Genomic DNA, 21,443 nt, shown 5'->3' on the forward strand with positions numbered 1-21,443 from the left:
AATTTCCAGTTGCGTCAACCAACACCTTTTCACTCTTCATTTTTGGGAACCATCCCGCGTTTTGCATGAGAATATTCTCATTTTTATTCAGAGATAGGTAATTTTTTTATTGTCGAAACAAGCCCTACATCACGTACAGAATCTATTAAGACATCGTTCAGCTCATATCTAAGCTCACGTAATAAGAATGCGATAGCGTTGTTGATAAACTTAAATTTAGTTGGTATAGTGCCTGTAGAAGTTTGCAGCTTTCCTTCAATGTATAAATAACTGTGAGGGTAGTGTATATGCATCTCATAATTATAGTTCAATTTACCAGGTATGAAGGGCTGATATGTGTTAAACTGAAATTGCTCAATAGTGGTATCATTGAAGGGCTCATCAGTAACATGTAGGATCTCCATTATATGAGTACTTTGAATCCAAGATATTTCAAAAATTGTCTATTTTTGGTTGTGAGTAGTGTCTTTGCTTTTATCAAACTGGTGCCCCTACCAGAAATGGGAATCTTCCAATTAGAATTCTTCCAGGTGATATCAAAGGCAAATATAATTCCATTATACGACCAGTATTGGAAAAGCAACGAGTGAGAGAAAGAACTGGTTCCATACCATCTTCGTTATTGAAAGGAGTAACAACCCGAAATTGAATTGAATTAATATTGAATAACGTAGAGTCAAGGTTTGTTGTCGTTGTTTAAACTTTTAATTCTAATTTGTGTGTATAATTTTACCATGTGCGCACCGGTGCCGCCCTGCTGTGTGTGTAAAGGTATGTATATCTACTAGCGAACGGTGGAGTGGTGGGGGCACCTGAAGCAGCCCATTCTCTACTTCTTACCTTCAATTTTGAAATCAAATATTTTCTAAAAAATTCCATATCAAATTTAATTTCCAAATCAACTTTGCTTTTATTTGAGATAGGAGATTTCAATCTTTGAGGCATAAGTCACAATTTGAAAGGGCCGAAGCCATACAAACTGAAAGGAAGAATTGAATATCACATAGACTTTGAAAACTAGTACCATAAAGGTAAATTGGTTTTCTTAGAATTTCACATTTACAACGAAAACGTATTAGATTGCACCTGTTCAGTTCTATAATCACAAAGCGCATCCCTCACTATACAATCATACAAACAATCCATTCAAGTACTCAGAAATATGGTCAATTCTGGAATACAAACGTTCGCTAACAAGCACAAAGCTAGAATACAACTATATACTACAATGAAGAGAACACTTAATAGTTATTTTGCTAGTTTTAAGGCATACTTTTACAAATTTATTATTCTAGGGTAGAATATAATTGTTGACTGAATTGGCATAAGAATAAGAAGTCGCAAGCCATTATTCAAATTAATGTTTGTAAAGTAGTTAGAAATAAAATAGAAATAGGAGTTAGGTTACAAAAACAAAGTTATTTTCTTTTATTATTTAATTTGAAAAGCATGTGTACAGGAGAATCTAAAAAGTAATTTCATTCTTTAAAAAGTAACGCACCAGATCTACCTAGTACGATTTAGTTCTTCCTGTGCATATACATTCAATATGGGCGAGATTTATAAACCCACCAACATACTTCAATCTTTTTTTATTTGAGTAGCAGCTTGTTTGGCTTGATGGGCTTGTAGTACAGCGACTGCTTCTTCCACTTTGTTCTTCAGCGATTCTTGATGTTCCAGCATGTGTAGCAGTTCTGTATTGTCAATTTCCAGCAACATACCAGTTATTTTACCTAAAAAAAATTTTTACATTACTTCATCAATAAGAATCTGAATCACTTATAACTAATAAAAATATTCAAATCACAACTTTCCTCACAAATCAAGGACAACGGTTCATGGAATGCTTCATAAATAAGTAACTATTTTATGTTGAATTTCTAAAAATCCAACTGTCTAGATAGAACTATTTCTAATTCCTTCCACTTTATTTCATACTTTCAGTACAAGTCGAAAAAACTAGAGAGGTGGTCCTTGTGCTCAATTCCCACTCTCGGCGGATATTCACATTATTATAAATGTTCCAAGTATATACTCGCCATACCATTCACTGTTGTGCTTTTATGTACAGTACTGTTAACAAGTCCACCACGTGTAGCCTGTTTGTCTGGTTATAATGAAAATCTAAAATTTACGCTGAATCGTTTGATGTTTGTCGGCAACTTTGATGAAGATTTTTTTATGAACATCGGCGAGTAGTTCGTAATTTTTTTTAGAACTAATTTCTAGGAACTGTCTAGAAATGTCCATTCTGATATATATTCGAGCTTGTTTAACAGGAGTTAGTTTAATTGTAGTGAACGGAACAAAATACAAAAGTAACTGGTGAATTTAAATAAATTATAAAAGTTAGTTAAATCATTACAGTACTACTTTCTCCATGCAGCACAAACCAGATATGGAATGTGTCTAGGATTTTTTCGAAAAAATGAGACTAAAAAGTCTGAATTACATTAAACAAAATAGATTATGAACATTTTTCTTACCTGCCAAATCAGGGTACATCCGCTGAATAAGTGGGAACAATCTTTCTCCCAACATTTGTTTTTGTTCCTGTGGTGGAGCTGCAGCCAACATAGTAGTGGTAAGTGGTTCTTGGCCTTGAATATGTACTGCTTGTTGTACGGGTGGCGCCGCTCCTTGTAGACCCATAGCTTGTGGTGGATTTCTCATATTAGAAGTATATTTGAAGTTTGCCGTTCGGTTACCGGCTGCCACAACACCTATAAATTATGAAATAAATATTTAACTAAGTACCTATTTATTTTTGTGAATAACTGAATAATCATTTATTTTCTGCCATATTTTTTCAAAAATGATTAATTTACAGTTTTCAACTGAAAATCGTGGTAATCACTTCGGGTACAGCTCTACTTAAGTATATTTTGTTTAAACATATACCTTTAGAATAATACTAGCAGAACAAATCAAATGAGTTATCAATTATTATTATCAATTCATAGCAACCAACCAAAAAGCTTAATTCCAACTAGCCTTTTAAAATGTATGACTAGGTATTTGAATTTAAGTCAAAATCCCAAAGTAGAATATTTATGCAAAATACATAGGAATGAAATATACAATCGCTATTAATTCTAAATGAGAACTACTTAATTGAAATATATCAGATTTTTCAGGAAAAGTGAGGTATGAACCAGTTGCATAATTTTCAAGTTCCACATAAACATTTTGTGTAGATAGATATCAGCGCTTCGACGGTTCAATTTGGAATTTCAATAAACAAAAATGTAGACAAACAGAACATAAGTTTTGTAGAGGATATATTTTTATTAATCGGAGTTTACTTGAATGTCATATAAAATTGGTACAAGAAAGTTTTGATTCTCTAAAAGATAAAATGATTTGTGACTTGCGCTCTTTTAGGGATCAAACTGGCGTTATAAGGGTGAAAACCAAGATTGCTCAAAGACATGATTTCGTTCATGAAACAAATTCTACTTTCCTACAAACATCCTGTTGTGGAGCGGTTGATTGTTGATCGTCATAAACGACTGGGTTATGTTGGATCGCAGACGGATTATGCAGAACTGTATTACCTGTTGCCATCATGGCTGTAAAAAAATTTATACAAAATCGCCTTGTCTTATGATTTTGTTTTTGAGGTCTGTGGAGCAGATTATGCCTTTATGATGACCAAAAGGTTTGGATTGCCTCGGTCAGCTAGATTAACTGGGATGAAATTACCAAATTCTGTACAATTGAAAGAAATTCAAGCCCCCTTCACCTTCTTGGTGAGGCGGTTTTTTCGAGAGGATGGTGCAAATCGTGAAATGAGTATTATGTCTCCTTGACACACTCACACAGCAGTTTTTGAAAAATATTCAAGCAGGGGAAATCCAGACTGTGACGTCTTACTGTTATAACATCAATCAAAGGTTATAATATCGTCAGTTACTGCAGATCACTTTGGATCCAAATACCTTGGGAGGACTCATAGAAGAGGAACCTGTGAACGTAAAATTGTCTAAAATTAGTTCGTGAGACTGATGGCAGCATTTGTGTACTGTATTTAAGCACATTCAAAGCAATATGGGTACGACCGCTTCAAAGAATTTTCCCATTAAAGATTGACGTTGTTGCGCTATGTATTTCGTATTCTGTCATTCTGTTTCCCAATTTGTCACAATTAGTTAATTTCATAGTTTTTTTCACAGGTTTCATAATTGTATATTGAATAAACACAACACATCTTTCTGCTTCGTTTTTCTTATCTTTTCAAATTAATAATAAACTGTAATTTATCTATATATAAATAATCCGTATTGGAGAAATGCAGTGACGTCGTTTAGTAACTTTCACTTCTTTCTTGACCTGTTCTCCAATTTCAATTTCAAACAGGACATTTTTCTTTCAACGAGTTTCAACTGCATTTACAGTGAAAATTTTTGAGCTTGTATAAATAAGATCTGAATACCTTTATTTTTGTTTTGATGCAATCTAATTGCAACCAGATATGTCATAAAAAAATTACTGTCATTTCGAGGATATTGAGTACTGGAAAGAAAATAAAAGGAAAAATCTAGCTCGAATCCTGATGAAACTCCAAAAATCTGGAATAAATTTGACTTTCTACTTTTTATGCATATTATTGGTGTAATTGCAACTATTTCATTCCTAGCCAAACCCAAGCATGATGTAATAGATTATTGAATATATGTTCATAATTTACAATCAAACTACAGAGCTGAAAAAATCCAACATACAGTATTTTGTAAAATATCACTACAAAAGACATAGGCTAGTTAATGTGGATTATAATTATAAAATAAGAGCAAATTATCATCAAAAAATAACATTTTAGATACTAAATTTTTATAAACCGAATTAAGTTATCTTGTATGTCTAGATTTTTCCAACAGTTCTTGTTAATTACCAAAATTAGAATAATAAAATTACCCACACCAATGTAGAAACATGTTCATTTATGCTAAAATAAAAAACGTGCTTCTAAAAATGTATAACAATTTTTGGGTACTTCATTATTTAAAAAAAAAAAAAAAGAAATAATCAACAGTAATAGGCAAAAGTTTAGAAAAACGTTTTTAAATGAGTACATACTACATTAAAATGTAAGGTCAGATACTTTTTTCCTAGTAATTTATTCAATAGGAACAAAAACAAAAGAATGTGTAATTAGTTAAATCAATCAATTAAAAATTAGAATTTTGTTAAATAAATATCTAACCTTTTGGTTCAGGTTGGTTTGTTGGTCTTTAAATACACCACTATATTAAATATAGTTGTTAAAATCTAAATTCTCTTCAATATACAAATGATGATATATAATTAATGAAGATTTAATCTATATTCAATAGTAAATAAGCCTGATATCACCTAAATTTCTATCTTTTGATTAGGAATATAATTGTAAGGATGGTAAAGGAATTTTTCAATCTTTTTTGCTGTATTATACGATGTAGAGAATTCAAATTGATACAGATGAATAGTTTATGTGAAACTACAAAGTATAATAAACAAAATTTCAATCCAATAAAGTTACAGAATTCCATCAATAAAATTAAACGAACTACCAACAAACTATACCTGAACACCAAATCCCTCCCATTACCTTGCCCAGCAAGTGGACGGCCTTGCATACTTGGTGGTTGTTGTCCAGTGATAGGTCTAGGTACACTTATGTTGCTGCGCATTGCTGTGGATTGATTTGGTGGACGAGCGGCAGCTCTATATGTGTTAGGCATACCGGTATATGCTGTAGCTCCACCTTGGGCGCCTGGTCTTACTGGAGTTTGAGCTGGCCATCTGGGGCTCGCACGAATTTGAGTCATTTGCGCAGGTCCATAGAAGCGCTGGGTAGTTGGAATAGTGGGAACAAAGTAACCGCTGGACGCTCCTGGTTGAATGAATTGACCCATCTGGTGCATGCGCATATTTGCCATACGCTGCATGTATTGAGAAGTTAAATGGGCTTTACGATCTTCTTTGCGCTGAGCTAAGGCAACATACAAAGGCTTAGTACCGACGATTCTACCATTCATTTCAGTTACTGCTTTCGTAGCTTCTTCTGGAGAGGAGAAGCATACAAAACCAAAACCTTTACTACGACCTTCTTCCATCATTACTTTTGCTGAAGTTATGGTTCCGAATGGTGAAAATTCTTTGCGAAGACGTTCGTCGTCGATTGTGTCATCCAAGTTTTTAACATAGAGATTTACACCCTGGTAACGATTAAGTCTCTCCATTTTCAAAGCTTCAAAACGACGTTTCAGTTCCTGTTGTCGCTCAGCCTTCTTTTGAGCCCTTCCAACATATAAAGGTTTACCTTCTAACAATTCTTTACCTAGAAATTAATCAAAATATTGGTTAAAAACATCTCTAGTTTTAAAATTGAACTTAAATTACATCTATTTCATCCACATAAATTAAAGGAAATTAATAGAAAGGTTCATTACCATAGTATAGTGAGTAGTCAACATAACGTAACTAGTCTTGTCTTTACAATAATACTTTCAAAATAATTAACACTTGATGTACCTTACAGGAGAGTACATTATATGTATATATATTATATTTAATACTGAAAATTGAATGAATTATTAGACATTTTATATTTTCATCCCTCGTAAATACTATGTACTCCAACAAAGTACTCATAGTCAAGAATATATATAAATATAATTAGAAAAGTAATAACTTACAACTAAATCTTCTCATTGAACTAATAATAACCTCAATACTTCACAAATTACTATAGCAGTAGACTATAGAAAATAATTGTATACTCACCATTTAGAGCTTCAACTGCAGTTTCGGCTGCTTCTGGACTTTCAAAAGCAACAAAACCAAATCCTTTTGATTTGCCATCATCTTTACTCATTATTTTATAACTTGTTATTTTTCCATATTTTTCAAACATAGAACGCAATTGTTCTTCGGACAAATCTTCTCCAAAGTTCTTAACGTAAACGTTAGTGAACAATTTTGCTTTCTCCCCGAGTTCCTTTTCTCTTTCTTTGCGGGGAATGAATCGGCCTACATATACTTTTTTACCGTTCAACAACATACCATTTACTTTTTCAATAGACTTATTTGCCGCTTCTTCAGTTTCAAAGTGAACAAATCCATAACCTTTACTTGTACCATTTTCATCTTGAGCCACTTTACAGCTGAGGATATTTCCGAATGCCGAAAAAGTATCGTACATTGCTTTGTTATCAATAGAGCGGTCCAGGTTTTTGATAAAAACATTTCCAACGCCAGATTTTCGCAAGGAAGGGTCTCGTTGGGACCACATAATGCGAATTGGTCTGCCTTTTATCAAGTCAAAATTCATAGTATCCAGAGCGCGCTCAGCTGAAATAAGAAAATTATTTTGTTAAATTATTAAATTGGCTACTTATGTAATCCCTGCAAAAAACGTTTTTGCTTAAAATGGATGTAGTTAATGCAAATAGGCCTGCATTTTGTAGGGACAAAATTCACAGTATCTAGAGCTAAAATAAAAAATCGATTTAACGAACATCCTATAAAACATATTAAAGAGGTTTCAACTATGATATTATCATTCTCGTATATCCTGTTGGGTGGTTCTATTAGCATCATCTACAGATATCAATCATTAAAAATGTTTTCTTTTAAAACATACCATGACCTTGACAAGAATGCCTCAAAAAACAGGCGCTTCTTTAAATGTGCTACTATACAAATGCGACAAATATCAGCACCATATAAAACCCTTCAGTATAAGGATTCAAGACAGAACACCAGTCCCTCGGCAAGAATTGTATTAACAGAAGTATGACTTTGAAACTTTTATGCAACTTTCTTCTACAAGAATTTTAGTTCACCTTGCCAATCATTTTCTAGGTTCACCTACTAACCTACAATTATCCTTATGCTTAATGTATCTGGCAAAAGTAAAATTCTTTAATAAATTCATATATATATATATATATATATATATATATATATATATATATATATATATATATATATATATTTCTTAGACCTTTTGATATGTTTAGGATTCTAAATTTTCTTGATGTTAAGTCTCTTCTGTATCAAAATTAGTTTTTTTTTTTAATAATTTTTGAAAAGGAAGATAAATATTGACTCGACTAATTTCAAGTATTTATCAATTATATATATATATATATATATATATATATATATATATATATATATATATATATATATATATATATATATATTTGATATATATTATATTACTTTCAACTTCATTGTTTGAAATTTGACCTGAATATTTCTGTAATGTGTAATTTCACCGAATGAGCAGGTTTGTAATGGAAAACATTTAAACAACATTATCAATAATTTGTACGAATTCTATTCAAGTTCTTCTTTTATTGGTGTCTAAAAGATTAAGTAATTATAATAACACTAGACAAATCTTACAATATTTTTTGTGCTTGGTATTAAAAATGCAATGAATAACGTTTTTTGTAAGAATTAATCTCTAGTGAATATACACTGCGCCGCTAAATTAATGCAAAATTCAGAAAATTACCTATTTTTTTTTTCAAACTACCGCCAATACAACAAAATTATTGTTTTAGAATTACTTGAATGTGGCTATCAAATTTATTAGGAACATTCTTAAAAATACAGGGTATATAAAAATTCAACAAAATTTTTTCACCTTGATCCATCTTATCCTATATTTATACTAGAGTTAATGAAAGCGAATTTACAGCTCCAGGCGGAGGCAGTAAGGCTCTAATCCTACAGCACATATTGTCTCATACATGATCAATGGACAACACTTTTTGCAGACCAAGCTAGAGTTTCAATTTCTACTTTCTGAAGATAATTTTGTAATACTCTAACCACGTAGGGGCGTATAAAATCATGCATTAATAAAAATTCCTCTTACAAAAGGGTATCAATATGGTACCTCACGCAGTTCTAAAACAACTGTAAAACCTTTCACAACCAACTTTCTGATTCAGCGTTTCAGTGTTCCTGGACAATCTGGAGACACTGTCATCGATAATATGAGTTATAAAGAAAAATTGACTGATGGCTCCGATGCCACAATATGTCGATCTTCTCCAGATCTTTGGTTATTATTGGTTACTAACGTAACCCGGAATCGTACCAGTGCTCTTATAAATTTTGTCTTTATACTTATTACTGACCATAGGAATCATAAAATTGTTCTTCTGAGAATGTTATCAACCTTATATCAATATTATGAAATAGGCAGCTTCTTATGTACTAAATACAAAAACAGTGACTCAAAACATTGAAAAGATCGTCAAATTAATATCTTAAATCCATTGGTATCAGTTTAAAAATTTGACAGCAAATGTTTTAGTTTCAAAAATTATACGATAATTTTTGCGCAGCGTATTTACACAGAATACAAGTTCAAGAACAATGGCAGTACATATATTACATAATTTTTCACATATTAGAAACTTATAACCACCAGCAATATAACTTGGTATGGTACTAATTCAGAAAAAATATTGATTACAAATTTAGTACTGTAACTATATCGCAAATGGACTAATGCAAAGTATCTCATCATGTAAGTCGAAGTGGTATTAAAAGTGAAGTAACTTGAAATATTCAGTAGTATCAAATACTCCGCCACATTGGTTTTTTATGCTTGATTTAAGATTTTGATAATAATGTGAAACACACAAGGCACAATCAACAGTTTTGAATTTGCACTAAAGAGTCGCGCATGAATTGATGAACATAGAGTAAGTGTAGAAGCAATTTGCTCAATATTACAAACTCCAAACTACAACAATTATCAAACGCGTTCATTTGGTATGTAAACCTCAGTCCCTTAGTCTAATTTCTTAATTCGTTGTCCACCATGCAACATTCGTACTTAAAACAAATTCAAAATTCTTACGAATCGAATACTAAAATTTCTACTTCCTAATCAGATCCCTCAATTCATCAACTTAAGCTCCTTCAGTATTCAATATCAGCAGCAACGGCTAGATTTTTTATTCCAGTTAAATAAAATTTATAGAACCAAATTTGTTCTCCAATAGCATATTGAATAATTAAGACGAAAAGATCGTATATCATAGTCTTTGAAATCAAAGACTGCAAATATATATAAAAAAATAGCTTTTGAAAGACTTATGACACACACGTTCTCTATACCGGAAAGGCAACCAGCTAAAAATCGAAATTCAATGATTTTTTTGTGCGGTGTAATAGACTTGCATGTATGTGTCAGTCGTTCCAGAAAACTGCAGATTTTTGGATAATTCTGGCTAATTCCTTAGGTAGGGAGCATCAATGCTCTCCCTTATGGTAAACATTTATCCCCTTCAAGCTTAGGAAATCTTAAACGACCCCATCCTCCATATAATGAAATATATATTAACCGTAGATGTAGATGTAATATCGCACTATTTTACAATGTAAATAAAATAAGGATTAAAGAATACGTACCCATTCATTTCATAAATTTTATTTATAATGATTGAAAAGTATCAGATCTTTGCGACCCTTTTTCAGTTGTCTCGCGACCCCCCTGAGGGTCGCCACCCACGGTTTAAGAAGCCCTGGTGTATTCTATTCATTTGTTAACTCGCCGTTCATCGATTGAGCTAAAATTTCCCAGTTTGATGTAACGTGTATAGCTCTAGTCGGCACAATATGTCAGCTTTACCAGGAATGTGGGTGGCCGGCTTTAGGTACTAACTTTATTTCTGAGTGATCCACTGAACAAAATTGTACCAATTTACAAATAAAACAAACTTCTTAATAAATTTTAAAGTATACACCTGTGTTCAGGAAAATCAATTAATTTGTTAACTCATTGGCGAAGTTTTTGGCTGATTATTTAGTATAACTCGTCATTATTATCATAATTATGTCAGAGCACAAAATAAACCGAAATGTGATAATCAAAGATAAACTAGACCAGTTCCATACAGGATCATCAATTTGTGTGATAAAAGCCCGTTATATGTGCTATTAAAATGGTATATCAAGTTATTTATAAATATAGTAGGTAGTTTTAAGCAGCACCCCATATTTTTCTTACAATGACCTTCACATCATGTTTAATATAATTTAATTGCAATATGGTATAAAAGGTATTTAAAAAGTTGACTAATAGCGGAAAAAATTCAGAAGTTCAATGTCCTATATAAGTCGAGTGAACATTTTGAAATCCATTGAAAAAAGCGTTATTTTTCATTTATGATAGAAGTTTGATACTTGGCAGTTATGCACAACTTTACACACCCAATAAAAATGACAGTATTTATAGCGATCTAAACCATCGATGATTCATAGTTCTAAATTATATATACATTCTATTGGAAACGCTAATCAATGAGTCCGAATAAAAAACATATTGTATTTGAAGTATTCAACTAACAAGTATATAGAACATGAGCTTTGTTCGCGGGACTGATTCTGAATCAGTTGGTAACAAATTTAGAATCGCCGTAATGCGCATGCTTGATTCCTAACCTATTCAGGATACTGCATTATTATTTCTTTTTATGAGGGTTTATTACCACTTATTAATATTAGGAACTTATTGTTAATAAATTCTAATTCATTTTGATGTTACCACTCTTGTTAATATCACTTCTGTTTATTGCATTGTTTAAAAGTTTTTGATACAATTTGATGTAGAATTGAATATTTTGTGAAGCTTAAATCAAGCTTGAACTATATGAGAAAAAAAGAACCATCAAGTTTTTATCTTTTCACTACAAAACAGATTTTTTAGTTAAAATCGACAGATACTATCTAAACTTAAGATATCTTATTGTACAATAAATACAAACTGTTATTGAAGCATATATTAATCCTCTAACAAGATCCGAGAACTGCTATAACTGATACGTAACTGGAAACGGTGTGACCCGCGAATACGGAACTTTTACTATAAATTCAGAACTCATCGACACGCGAACGACAATTTTGGAAGTGCGATTCGGAATCAGATCCGCAAACAAAGCTATTACTCGTCAGTTGCAGTATAAAGTGCGCATCACTTAAATTGACATAATACCGATTGAAATAGTCAACCGGAGCAAGACGTCATGGTAGTCATATTTGTCGCATTCAGCGGACAAAACGTTTTGCAACTATTGTACAACCCTAGCGGAATCGTTTGGTGACACATTCGCTACAAACTCAATACGTTTTGGAGCGGACGTCATGTTTCGGAGCGCTTTTAATTTGTGAGAGGTAGCGGAAGTGAAGTTTATTAAATCGACCTTGTTCTGTGATCAAACGTCAAGTTGTACCATTCTCAGAAGAAAAATGATTGAATTCATTTATGAAGATAAGAAAAATGAAACATAGCTGCATGAATTATTCTATATAATTTCGTTTTGAATTATAATGACAATTTTATATACATATAAAAGTGGGTGAATTGTGAATACACTTTGTAATTTTTTGAAAAGGAACTAGACAAAGTACCTCCACATTTACCACTTGTTAAGTCCAATACCAGTAACCAAAATATCGTCTGTTTTGAAAAGGTAACCGTGATAAACTAACAAGACACAGAAAACAAAAAGTGTTGACAGCGAACGCTTAACATGTTCCCGATCGTTACAGTTATCACAGGTAACGGTACACCCGCTGAATGCGACCATTGTTATAGTTCACTTCCCAAAAATTTTTTGTGAGGTAGTGTGGATTCTTTCAAGTTATTTAAAAAGTGTTCAATTAGTTTACTGTTGCATTGTGCCAGAAGGTATTTTTTGCAAAATTCATCAAAGAAAAAATAACAAATTACTAAACATATATAAGATCGTCAACTAAGTTAAAACTTTGTTTAGGAAGTGCCCTTAGAATGACTGTGTGTGACGTCAACTCTCCTGTAGTCTATTAACAAATATAAATGAAAATATATCAAAAAACTTCAAAATTGCCATTAGCTGAATCACTCATTTTTTTTAAATATCAAAATTTAGTTATATAAAGATATATTTGTAAAAATTTTTGGAAGAGTTCCAAAAAATGGAATTACTGATTTAATGTTAATAAATACTTTTATTAAAAATACATTTATGATAGACAATTTTATTGTCAAATAAAATTCAAAGATGAACTTGTTGGGTTTGTGAGTAATGCTTTTCCTTTGCAGTGCGTATGTTTACTTGGAATTCACTGGAAAGTGTGCATTTGTTCTGTTTATAATTGTGTCAACAGACGTTTTTCAATATATTGCAGACAACGACTTGCATAAATTAGATAATAGGTAAAGTGGCTAGCTAGGCAACGTTCCCATGAAACAGGAAAGATGAATCTTGAATAGGGCAAAAGGGCAAACGACTGTCAACAGGCATCTGATGGAGTTTGTGTTTGGTAGTTATTGATAGCACACTATATCATGATTTGATGAGAAAATGGACAATGCAGTGGTAAAAGTACGAATTTTCTACAACAACGGAGGATGCTAAACATTCTGGATGCCGTTAAGGTCTACAATACAGGTGTCATTTTTGGTCACTATCAACCACAAATGAAATTGTGTGATAACTTCGCACCAACTTATTGTGTCAGTTTAATGAATATTTGTGGAAAATTACCAATTTTACCAAGAAAAAAATTCCTTTGTTCAAGGCAAAAATGCAATTTCCATGACAAAAATCAACGAATCGCTCACCCTACGGTTTCAGCCCCAAGTGACTATTTCTTGTTTACAAACCCGAAGAATGTCTTGGTGAAATAATGTCAAGCAAATACCTATTTTGAAGACTTTGGAAAAAACGATGAAAATAGTATATTATGAAATTATGTATTAAGATTCTCGGTGTACAACATGAACAAATCAGGATCAATCGGTACTTCATTGTAACAAATAATACACAAAAAAATTCAAACTGAACAACTGCTTTCAATTGTGGTAGTACTTATTGATACGAGTCGATACTTTTAGTTATGAAAGGGTCTTGTTAGAAACTGTATATACCTTTTCATTACATGGTGAAAGTAAGCAAGGCTGCCATATTGAAAAAAGCTAATTCAAAAAATTCCTACTGATTTAATATCCACGAAAGCATTATCTATACAAACAAATGAATTAATTTAAAAATTGTTGATGGTTCTCCACTAGTATAAAACTCTATAGAAGCACATAATATAGTTTAAGTGCCAAGGACATCTGCAAAAAGGATAAAAAATGAGATGATAGAGAAGAACATTTAGGCGCTTGAGGCTGAATCGTCCTAAGTTGGATTATGACCATTTTCAATGTTTAATGCCGCAAAAATGTTTAGCAAATCAAGAGCGGGAGTGAAAGCAAAGCCATGCTCGCAGGGGAAAGTATATAAACCATGTGGGTAAGAAGTTTACCAGAATATTGAGTATTTTCCAATGTAACTGGAGCAGTAAGCAGCTTGATTCGTTTCATAAGCTAGTTAGATGCAAGCAGCAATTTACCTTAGGTCAAGTGTAAGTTGATAAAGTTAACCTAATAGAATATCATAACATAATTTATACAGAAACATTTATTATTTATATATTTTAAATAAGACGGGCAGATGACCTATTGGTGATAACTACCCAGCATAAAGTAATATTTATGTTGGTAGTAATTCATGTACATAATATAATAAATGGTTGAACTATATATGTGTGTAAGGTTAAATCAGTTGCAATCAAATAGGTTCCTAATATTTCAAATAAATTGTTTATTTTTACCCTTTACCTTTATGTAACATTAAAATGTTTTGACAAGCCAATAACCTAACCCCTTTCAGTTCAACACAGCCTTCCTCTTTAAACAACTTTGAATTTTTAATTAATTTATGTATATCTACAGCAGACCATTTTATGAAGCTTCTACTATTTATTACTTTTCCTTTATTTATTTGCAGGTACAAAGACTGAAGACTATTACAATAAGATGAATCCTCAAAATTAAGTTAAGAAAGCAGAAAAACTACCTGCGAGGCCTTATTTTATTATTTACAAGATACCCTTTAAAATGTACAAATAGAAAATATATTAGAGTAGGTTCAAAAAAACAAAAAACTCAGAAACCAATTGAAAAGTCAATTTTCCTTTTTCATAAAATACACAAATTGATGAACTGTTGGAAAATGTAGCAAAAAATGAAATATAACATGCAGCAACCTTTTGATCTCTGCCTATATCCTCAAAATTTTCTGAGACTATGAGGTTATATGAAGGAAACAATGGTCCATATAAAATATAAATAGTTAATTTTTTGTAACAATATTTTATATTGTAAAATTATTTAGTAATCTTTAAAAGTAAATAAATAATGTGAGACAAACGATGAAGTCTATTTCTTTCTAACACAACGTAAAATTATGATAATTATAAATTTTATTAACTGTTCTATGCAGAGACATTAATAATTAATCTTTAAATAGAAAACATACACGTGTTTTACTTTATCACTATGAAAACCTGTTAATCATCAACCAGAAAATTGGTATAAAAGACACAAGTAAATATTTGGATATCGGAAACACAATTTTCCATACGGACATTAAAAAATAAAACTGAACTAATTTCCTTACCATCGGCGGGCTGTTGGAAGTTCACATATGCATATCCCAAAGATCTGCGAGTTATCAAATCTCTGCAAACGCGAATCGAGAGAACAGGGCCAGCAGTTGAAAATTTTTCAAAAAGCATGGCCTCAGTAATATCAGAGTGCAAATCCCCGACGTACAAAGACGCCATGGGGTAATTTGGGGCGCCTGGATTCATTACGTTTTTTACTTTTTTACACTATTTTTCGATTTTTTTTGTATTTTTTTATGGTTTTTCTTATATTTTTTTGTATTTTTAAATTAATTATTTCACAATTTTAAGTGGGTTGTGAAATGACCACAACACCACTCACGCTCACAGACTAATTTATAACAAAATGGAGCAAAGGAAATAATTTCTCACGCATTTATATATTAAGGGGATGTGACGTGTTGACATTGACAAAGTCAATTTGACAGTAAACTGTAATTATCACGGTCTTACAAACGTATGTTAACTGACGTTAAACTCTTAAGAACAACATACAGACTTTTAAGTTTATTTTTGTATACTAAATAATTCACTGTATAAACAAGAAAGCATTCTATGAATAATTAGTACATTAGTTTTGAAATAATAACAGAAGCTCAGTTAGCTACTAGAGGTACGTTTGTTACTATTGTTTACCAATAGCTGTTCGGAGCTAAAGTTTCGACAAATCAAATGAAATTACATATTCAGTTTTGAGACATGATACAGTGAATTAAGCAATTCACAAAAGAAGTGGTAGTAGTAAACATTATTAATTTGATTTTATGAAATTTTGTTGAATGTGTCTGAAACGACGCAATATCATAGAACTAGAGTTTTTAAAATTCGTAATTGTTCGTTATCAATCATTTTCACATGCTGAGAAGCTATATGTATTTTAATTTGTTATTTTCGTTTATAGTAGGTATTTTATTGTCATTGATACCAATTAAAAAAAAAAAAATTAAAGCAAACGTACGGAACGCCGCTCATGAAAGTTATAAGGTTAAGGGTCAATTTTACAACATCGACTTATTAAAGGTTATGGGCCAGCCCAAACGATTTTAAATCGATGCCAACGCAGTGCAAGAGAGACAACATAAGAAGGATAGAGCTAAAGAGGGCAAAATAAAAGGAATTTATATCTGGAGCCTAGCGTTTGTTTCGTTTCCATATGTTTAATTACGATACTTCATATTTGAATTCCTAAAAGATCTTTAAGTGCCCTCTGTTCGTTATTATCTTACCAACTGTCACTCATTATATTTTGGGATATTGATGATTATAATAATGTTTTCAGTGATTTTCCTAGGAAGATAATTAACATCAGTATTAATTCTTTTTCTCCCATTAGAAATTAATGTTTTCTAATCATTACAATGTTAAATTTAAGGATATCTTGTTATCTTGTCTCTTCATTGTACTTTTATTTATAGACTTAATGACCATTTCTATTATTATTTATGAATCAGGGTTTTTATACTCCATACAATATACTAATATTTCTCCAATTTCTTATACCTTTAGATATATTAATGCATCTAGATGTTTTTGATTTTAGGTCTCTTCCGTTTTAAAATTTCTTCTTCTATTTTTTTTGATAGTTTTTAAAAGAAAGATAAATTTTGACGTTTCGACTTTTCTTTAAGTCTTTATCAAAATATGATATTGACACTGACAATTTGCTTATTTATATTGATCTATAAATCACCTTCATCATGAATATCAAAATAAGAATAAAATCAACTTAGAACTTTGTTCCAATAAGAAAAATTCCTTGGTTTCTACATCTCAAATATATTAAATTTATTAGAATTTACTTAAATTATTTAGACCTTTTTTAACATTTATAGCTTTTTCGTTCTTATGAATGTGAACCATTTCTAAAAATTCTTTTTCGTGTATTAGATTCCGTTTCAAAAATTTTTTAATCTTTATAATTGAAAACTGCATTGAAAGAAAATTATTATCCGGAAAAAATGATAAATAACATATTCAAGAAAAGGATAAACAGATATTGCAATCAATTTAAAAACAAAACTGAAACGAAACATGAAAACATAAAACATTTTTCCTTACCATATGTACAAGGACTTTCCCAACAATTATCGAATTATTTCAATAAATATGATATGAATCATAAAGGACATAATACATTATGCAAATATTTCACTAAATTTCACTAAAAAAACACAAGAAGTAATATTATATATCAAGTGCCTTGTACTAATTGTGACGCTGTCTACATAGGGCAGACTTCTCAGTATTTAGAAAATAGACTATAAGGTGATCAATACGATAAAAAAAATAAAACTACGTCAACAAACCATGATATATCAAAAAAACATAAATTCAATTTTAAAGATTCAAAAATTCTTGAAACGGAATGTAATACACGAAAAAGAGAATTTTTAAAAATGGTTCACATTCATAAGAACGAAAAAGCTATAAATGATAAAAAAGACCTAAATAATTTAAGTACAATTTATACTTCTATTTTGTAAATTCTAATAAAACTACAAATAATTCAATTGATTAAGTACTGCTACATATTTGAGGCATATATGGGCGTAGTTCTGGTTTAGAAATTGGCAAGATTTTATAGAAAAAATTATTTACTTCACACCTTTTGCCTAATTCTACTTCTTCAGGTGCCATCTCCATTTAATGAAGATTGGCGACAATTTCGGAATACTTATTTCGGTCCTGAGTGGTGCGAATTAAAGATAATGTGTTCACACCAGTCCAATCGTGTATTTTTTTTAACCATGAATGTTGTCTGCAACCAGGTCCACGCAACCTTTCGATTTTTGACTTATAGTTAGTTTAATTACCCTTATTATTTATATATCACTTTTTAATACAACTAAAATAATTAAATTATCATTAGTAACCAATATTAGGTATTAATTAGTATTCAATCTAAAATGTTTAAGGAATTTCTATTTTTTCTAATAATTATACTTATTTTATGTTGTCGATTCACACTTATGTCTTAACATCAAATATTACTTTTGGAATCAAAAGAAAACTTTAAAAGGTATAAAACATATATTATACTTCACATTTTAATTCCAACGTGACGTCACATTGTTCGAGAGAGATGGCTCATGCCTGCGCATAAGTATACTGGTGTATGTGTATCATGCTCGAAACTACTTGTGAAAAGATAGATAAGGTGGGTCCATAACCTTTAATATGTCGATGTTTTAGAACCTAGGGTAAAACTGAAGATTGAACTGAACTATAGTTTGAACTCTAGTTTAAACCTAGAATAAACAAACATTTTTCTGCCAGTTGTCACAAATATAATCAAAATTTTTGTTGATTTGTTTAAGAAAGTTTTATAAACAAACATTATTAAAGAACAAAAAAAATCGTGCAATTTTTATAAAGTAGTGCTTGTGAAGAAATACAAAGAAACAGAATCCAAAAAAGGGATACGGGAGCTTGGAAGAAAAAAAAAATTTTTGGCAAGGGAATTTAATGATGAAAATAATAAAAACGGTTATGTTTTCGATAGAACCACAACAAATTTAAAAAATAAGTAAAACGAATAACTTTTAGTTTTTTCGGCGTGTCGATAATATTGATAATTTCTTCATCATCATCGAGTTCATCAAATATAAAGTGCAATCTTCATCATTCTACCAAAACCCTAGGCCGCATATCCTAAATCAATACCTTGCACTTTTTTGAGGTTGCAGAATAAACCATTGGCATGTTTTTGAATATGTCTATTGTATGAATAGGAGTGCTTTGAAGAATTTCGCGTACAACGAACCGCATCATTAAGTTATTTAGAACCGAACTCAGGTCTTTATGAAGAAATGGTCTAATTTACAAAAATATATTTATTTCTTGTGTTCCACTCATTATATTTTTCTGTCAGATGTGAAGCTGTTTTTGATGTCCTTTTAATCGCTAAAAATCCCTTTACAACTAGGAGGACTAATTTGAATTTAAGTTGGCCATTCCGTAGATTCTTGATTGGTCATATCGCAGCTGGTTTTACACATCACTTTTGACATATATTATGATTGACAATTATATTTGTTGCGTTCTTATTAAATATAAAAACGATATAGAAACAGTTTTTGTAATTTGAAAATGGACTCAGATACTATTCCAAATACTAGCAGACATCATTCACCCTCTAAAAAAAGTGTTGCTAGATCGACAGCGAATATAGAAACACTGGAATAATCGTTTCTACTAACCATTATAAAGGTCGTCCAGAAATTGTAGAAACCTTCGACGATACGACAAAACATAAAATTCCATGCATTGTTCAGAGTTTATTTTAAAAAAATAAAACACCAAAAAAATACCCAGTTTTACCACAAATTTCTCGCTCATCATTACATAAAATTATAAAAGATAAATTTTAAATAAGCTACAAATTATACTCTTATATGAATTAATATTTCATGTTACTGATGGAATGGCACAACAAAATAATAAAATTGTACGTGGGCTACCACCGTATCATTGTTAATTGAACTCTTTAGAATTAAGAATAGGATTAACTATAATAGGTTGTCTATTGGAAAATAGGCCCTTTTTCATACCATTTGGAAATTTCCTGTTCTATATAGGTAGGTAACTATTTTTACTATGATATGCTCCAAATAAAACATCTATGGAAGGAGTGATGACAAATACATTATTCTGCTACCACACACAGATATTTTTCATGATTTATTTCTACAAGTATATAGAACAAAAAAATATTTGTTGTAATTGTAAATTGAATAAGTTCTTGTACTTGCAAAGGAATATTTGCTTATATTTCATACTCAAACAATTTTTTATTCAATTGATTCTCAATTTTCATATAGCTTGATTTTCGAAATACCAACATCCTCTGCTCTATAAATAGTGATCAGAAACGACTCAGATCTTATCATTGTTTTGAAATTTGTTTCACCAATAAATTCAAAACTACATGTGCCACCAAATTTGTCAACTGCTATTGACCTTCTTACAAACGTAGTCACCGACCTTAAAATTCTTTAATTTAATTTTACAATTCGTTGAATTTTTTTTCTTTTTTAATAATATGTATTCTCTATTTTACATTGTGTCTACCTATTAGTTTCATTATTATTTAGTTTGTGGTCCATTATTTCCAGACTGCATAATTTTAGTATGACTAGTATTCTATGTCATCACTGCCACTCTAGTAACTTTTCTAGTAGTGTGATTGTTTTCTAAAAGAGTGGAAGAAGATATTTTTTATAGTGTTTTTTTATGTTTTAAACAACTTTTTAAAAATTACTCCTGAACTAAGTACATTCTCAAAATGTTTATACCCTACTGTTTTATTTAAATACATTTTTAGTATAAGAATTGTTTATGTAATGAATTGCTGAATTTTTACCAATAATATTTTCTTTATAGTACAGAATTTGTGAAAAACGCCCTTAAATATTTTGAAACGCGTCGTTTTAAATTTGTAAATAATACTTTTAAAACAAAACAAACCTGACCTACAACACCTAAAAAGTAATATGAAACAAATAACATAATATTCTGTAACTTACCTTAATCGCACTTCTCAAATAGTCTAAGTTTCACTTTAAAAATGAAGTTTTGTAAAAACAACATAAGATCCTAAAAGCTTCACGGAATATAGGGAGATATAGCACTTGCACTGTACTGGCTGAACTGACTCTAGAATCAGTGCAAGCAGTACAGTGAACTGGGTGAACCAGTTCTTTTGCGCTGCTACTAAGAAGAGCGACACTAGCGCTTTAGGGTACACTTCCTAAACATTTCTGCCAGTACAGCTACCAAGAGCAAACCTATTGTTTGTATTTAATGTTGCGAATTTCGACATTAGTCGGAAAGCTTTTAGCTATACAAACACCAACTTGCTATACCTCATTGGCTCATTCAAAATTGGTGTTTGAAATACATTTTGTTCAATTTCATTTTTAATTCATAAT

At 30.9% G+C, this 21,443-nt stretch overlaps 1 protein-coding gene across 2 annotated transcripts; it reads right to left on the reverse strand.

The window, feature by feature from the left end:
- Positions 1 to 1,418: 1,418 nt before the first annotated feature.
- Positions 1,419 to 15,925, reverse strand: LOC130451345 (polyadenylate-binding protein 1-like). Of its 2 annotated transcripts, none has more exons than XM_056790310.1 (5): positions 15,507 to 15,925; positions 6,772 to 7,338; positions 5,624 to 6,325; positions 2,490 to 2,726; positions 1,419 to 1,736 (listed from the first exon to the last, which is right to left on the reverse strand). In XM_056790310.1, exons 1-5 carry the CDS (start codon positions 15,697 to 15,699, stop codon positions 1,582 to 1,584), a joined length of 1,854 nt encoding a protein of 617 aa, XP_056646288.1. In that variant the 5' UTR covers positions 15,700 to 15,925; the 3' UTR covers positions 1,419 to 1,581. The 2 variants fall into 2 exon arrangements, with proteins under 2 accessions (XP_056646288.1, XP_056646287.1); XM_056790309.1 differs by having other exon boundaries at positions 5,594 to 6,325.
- Positions 15,926 to 21,443: the final 5,518 nt, after the last annotated feature.

Source organism: Diorhabda sublineata, chromosome X (assembly GCF_026230105.1).
Source record: "Diorhabda sublineata isolate icDioSubl1.1 chromosome X, icDioSubl1.1, whole genome shotgun sequence".
Classification (NCBI taxonomy): Eukaryota; Metazoa; Arthropoda; class Insecta; order Coleoptera; family Chrysomelidae; genus Diorhabda; species Diorhabda sublineata.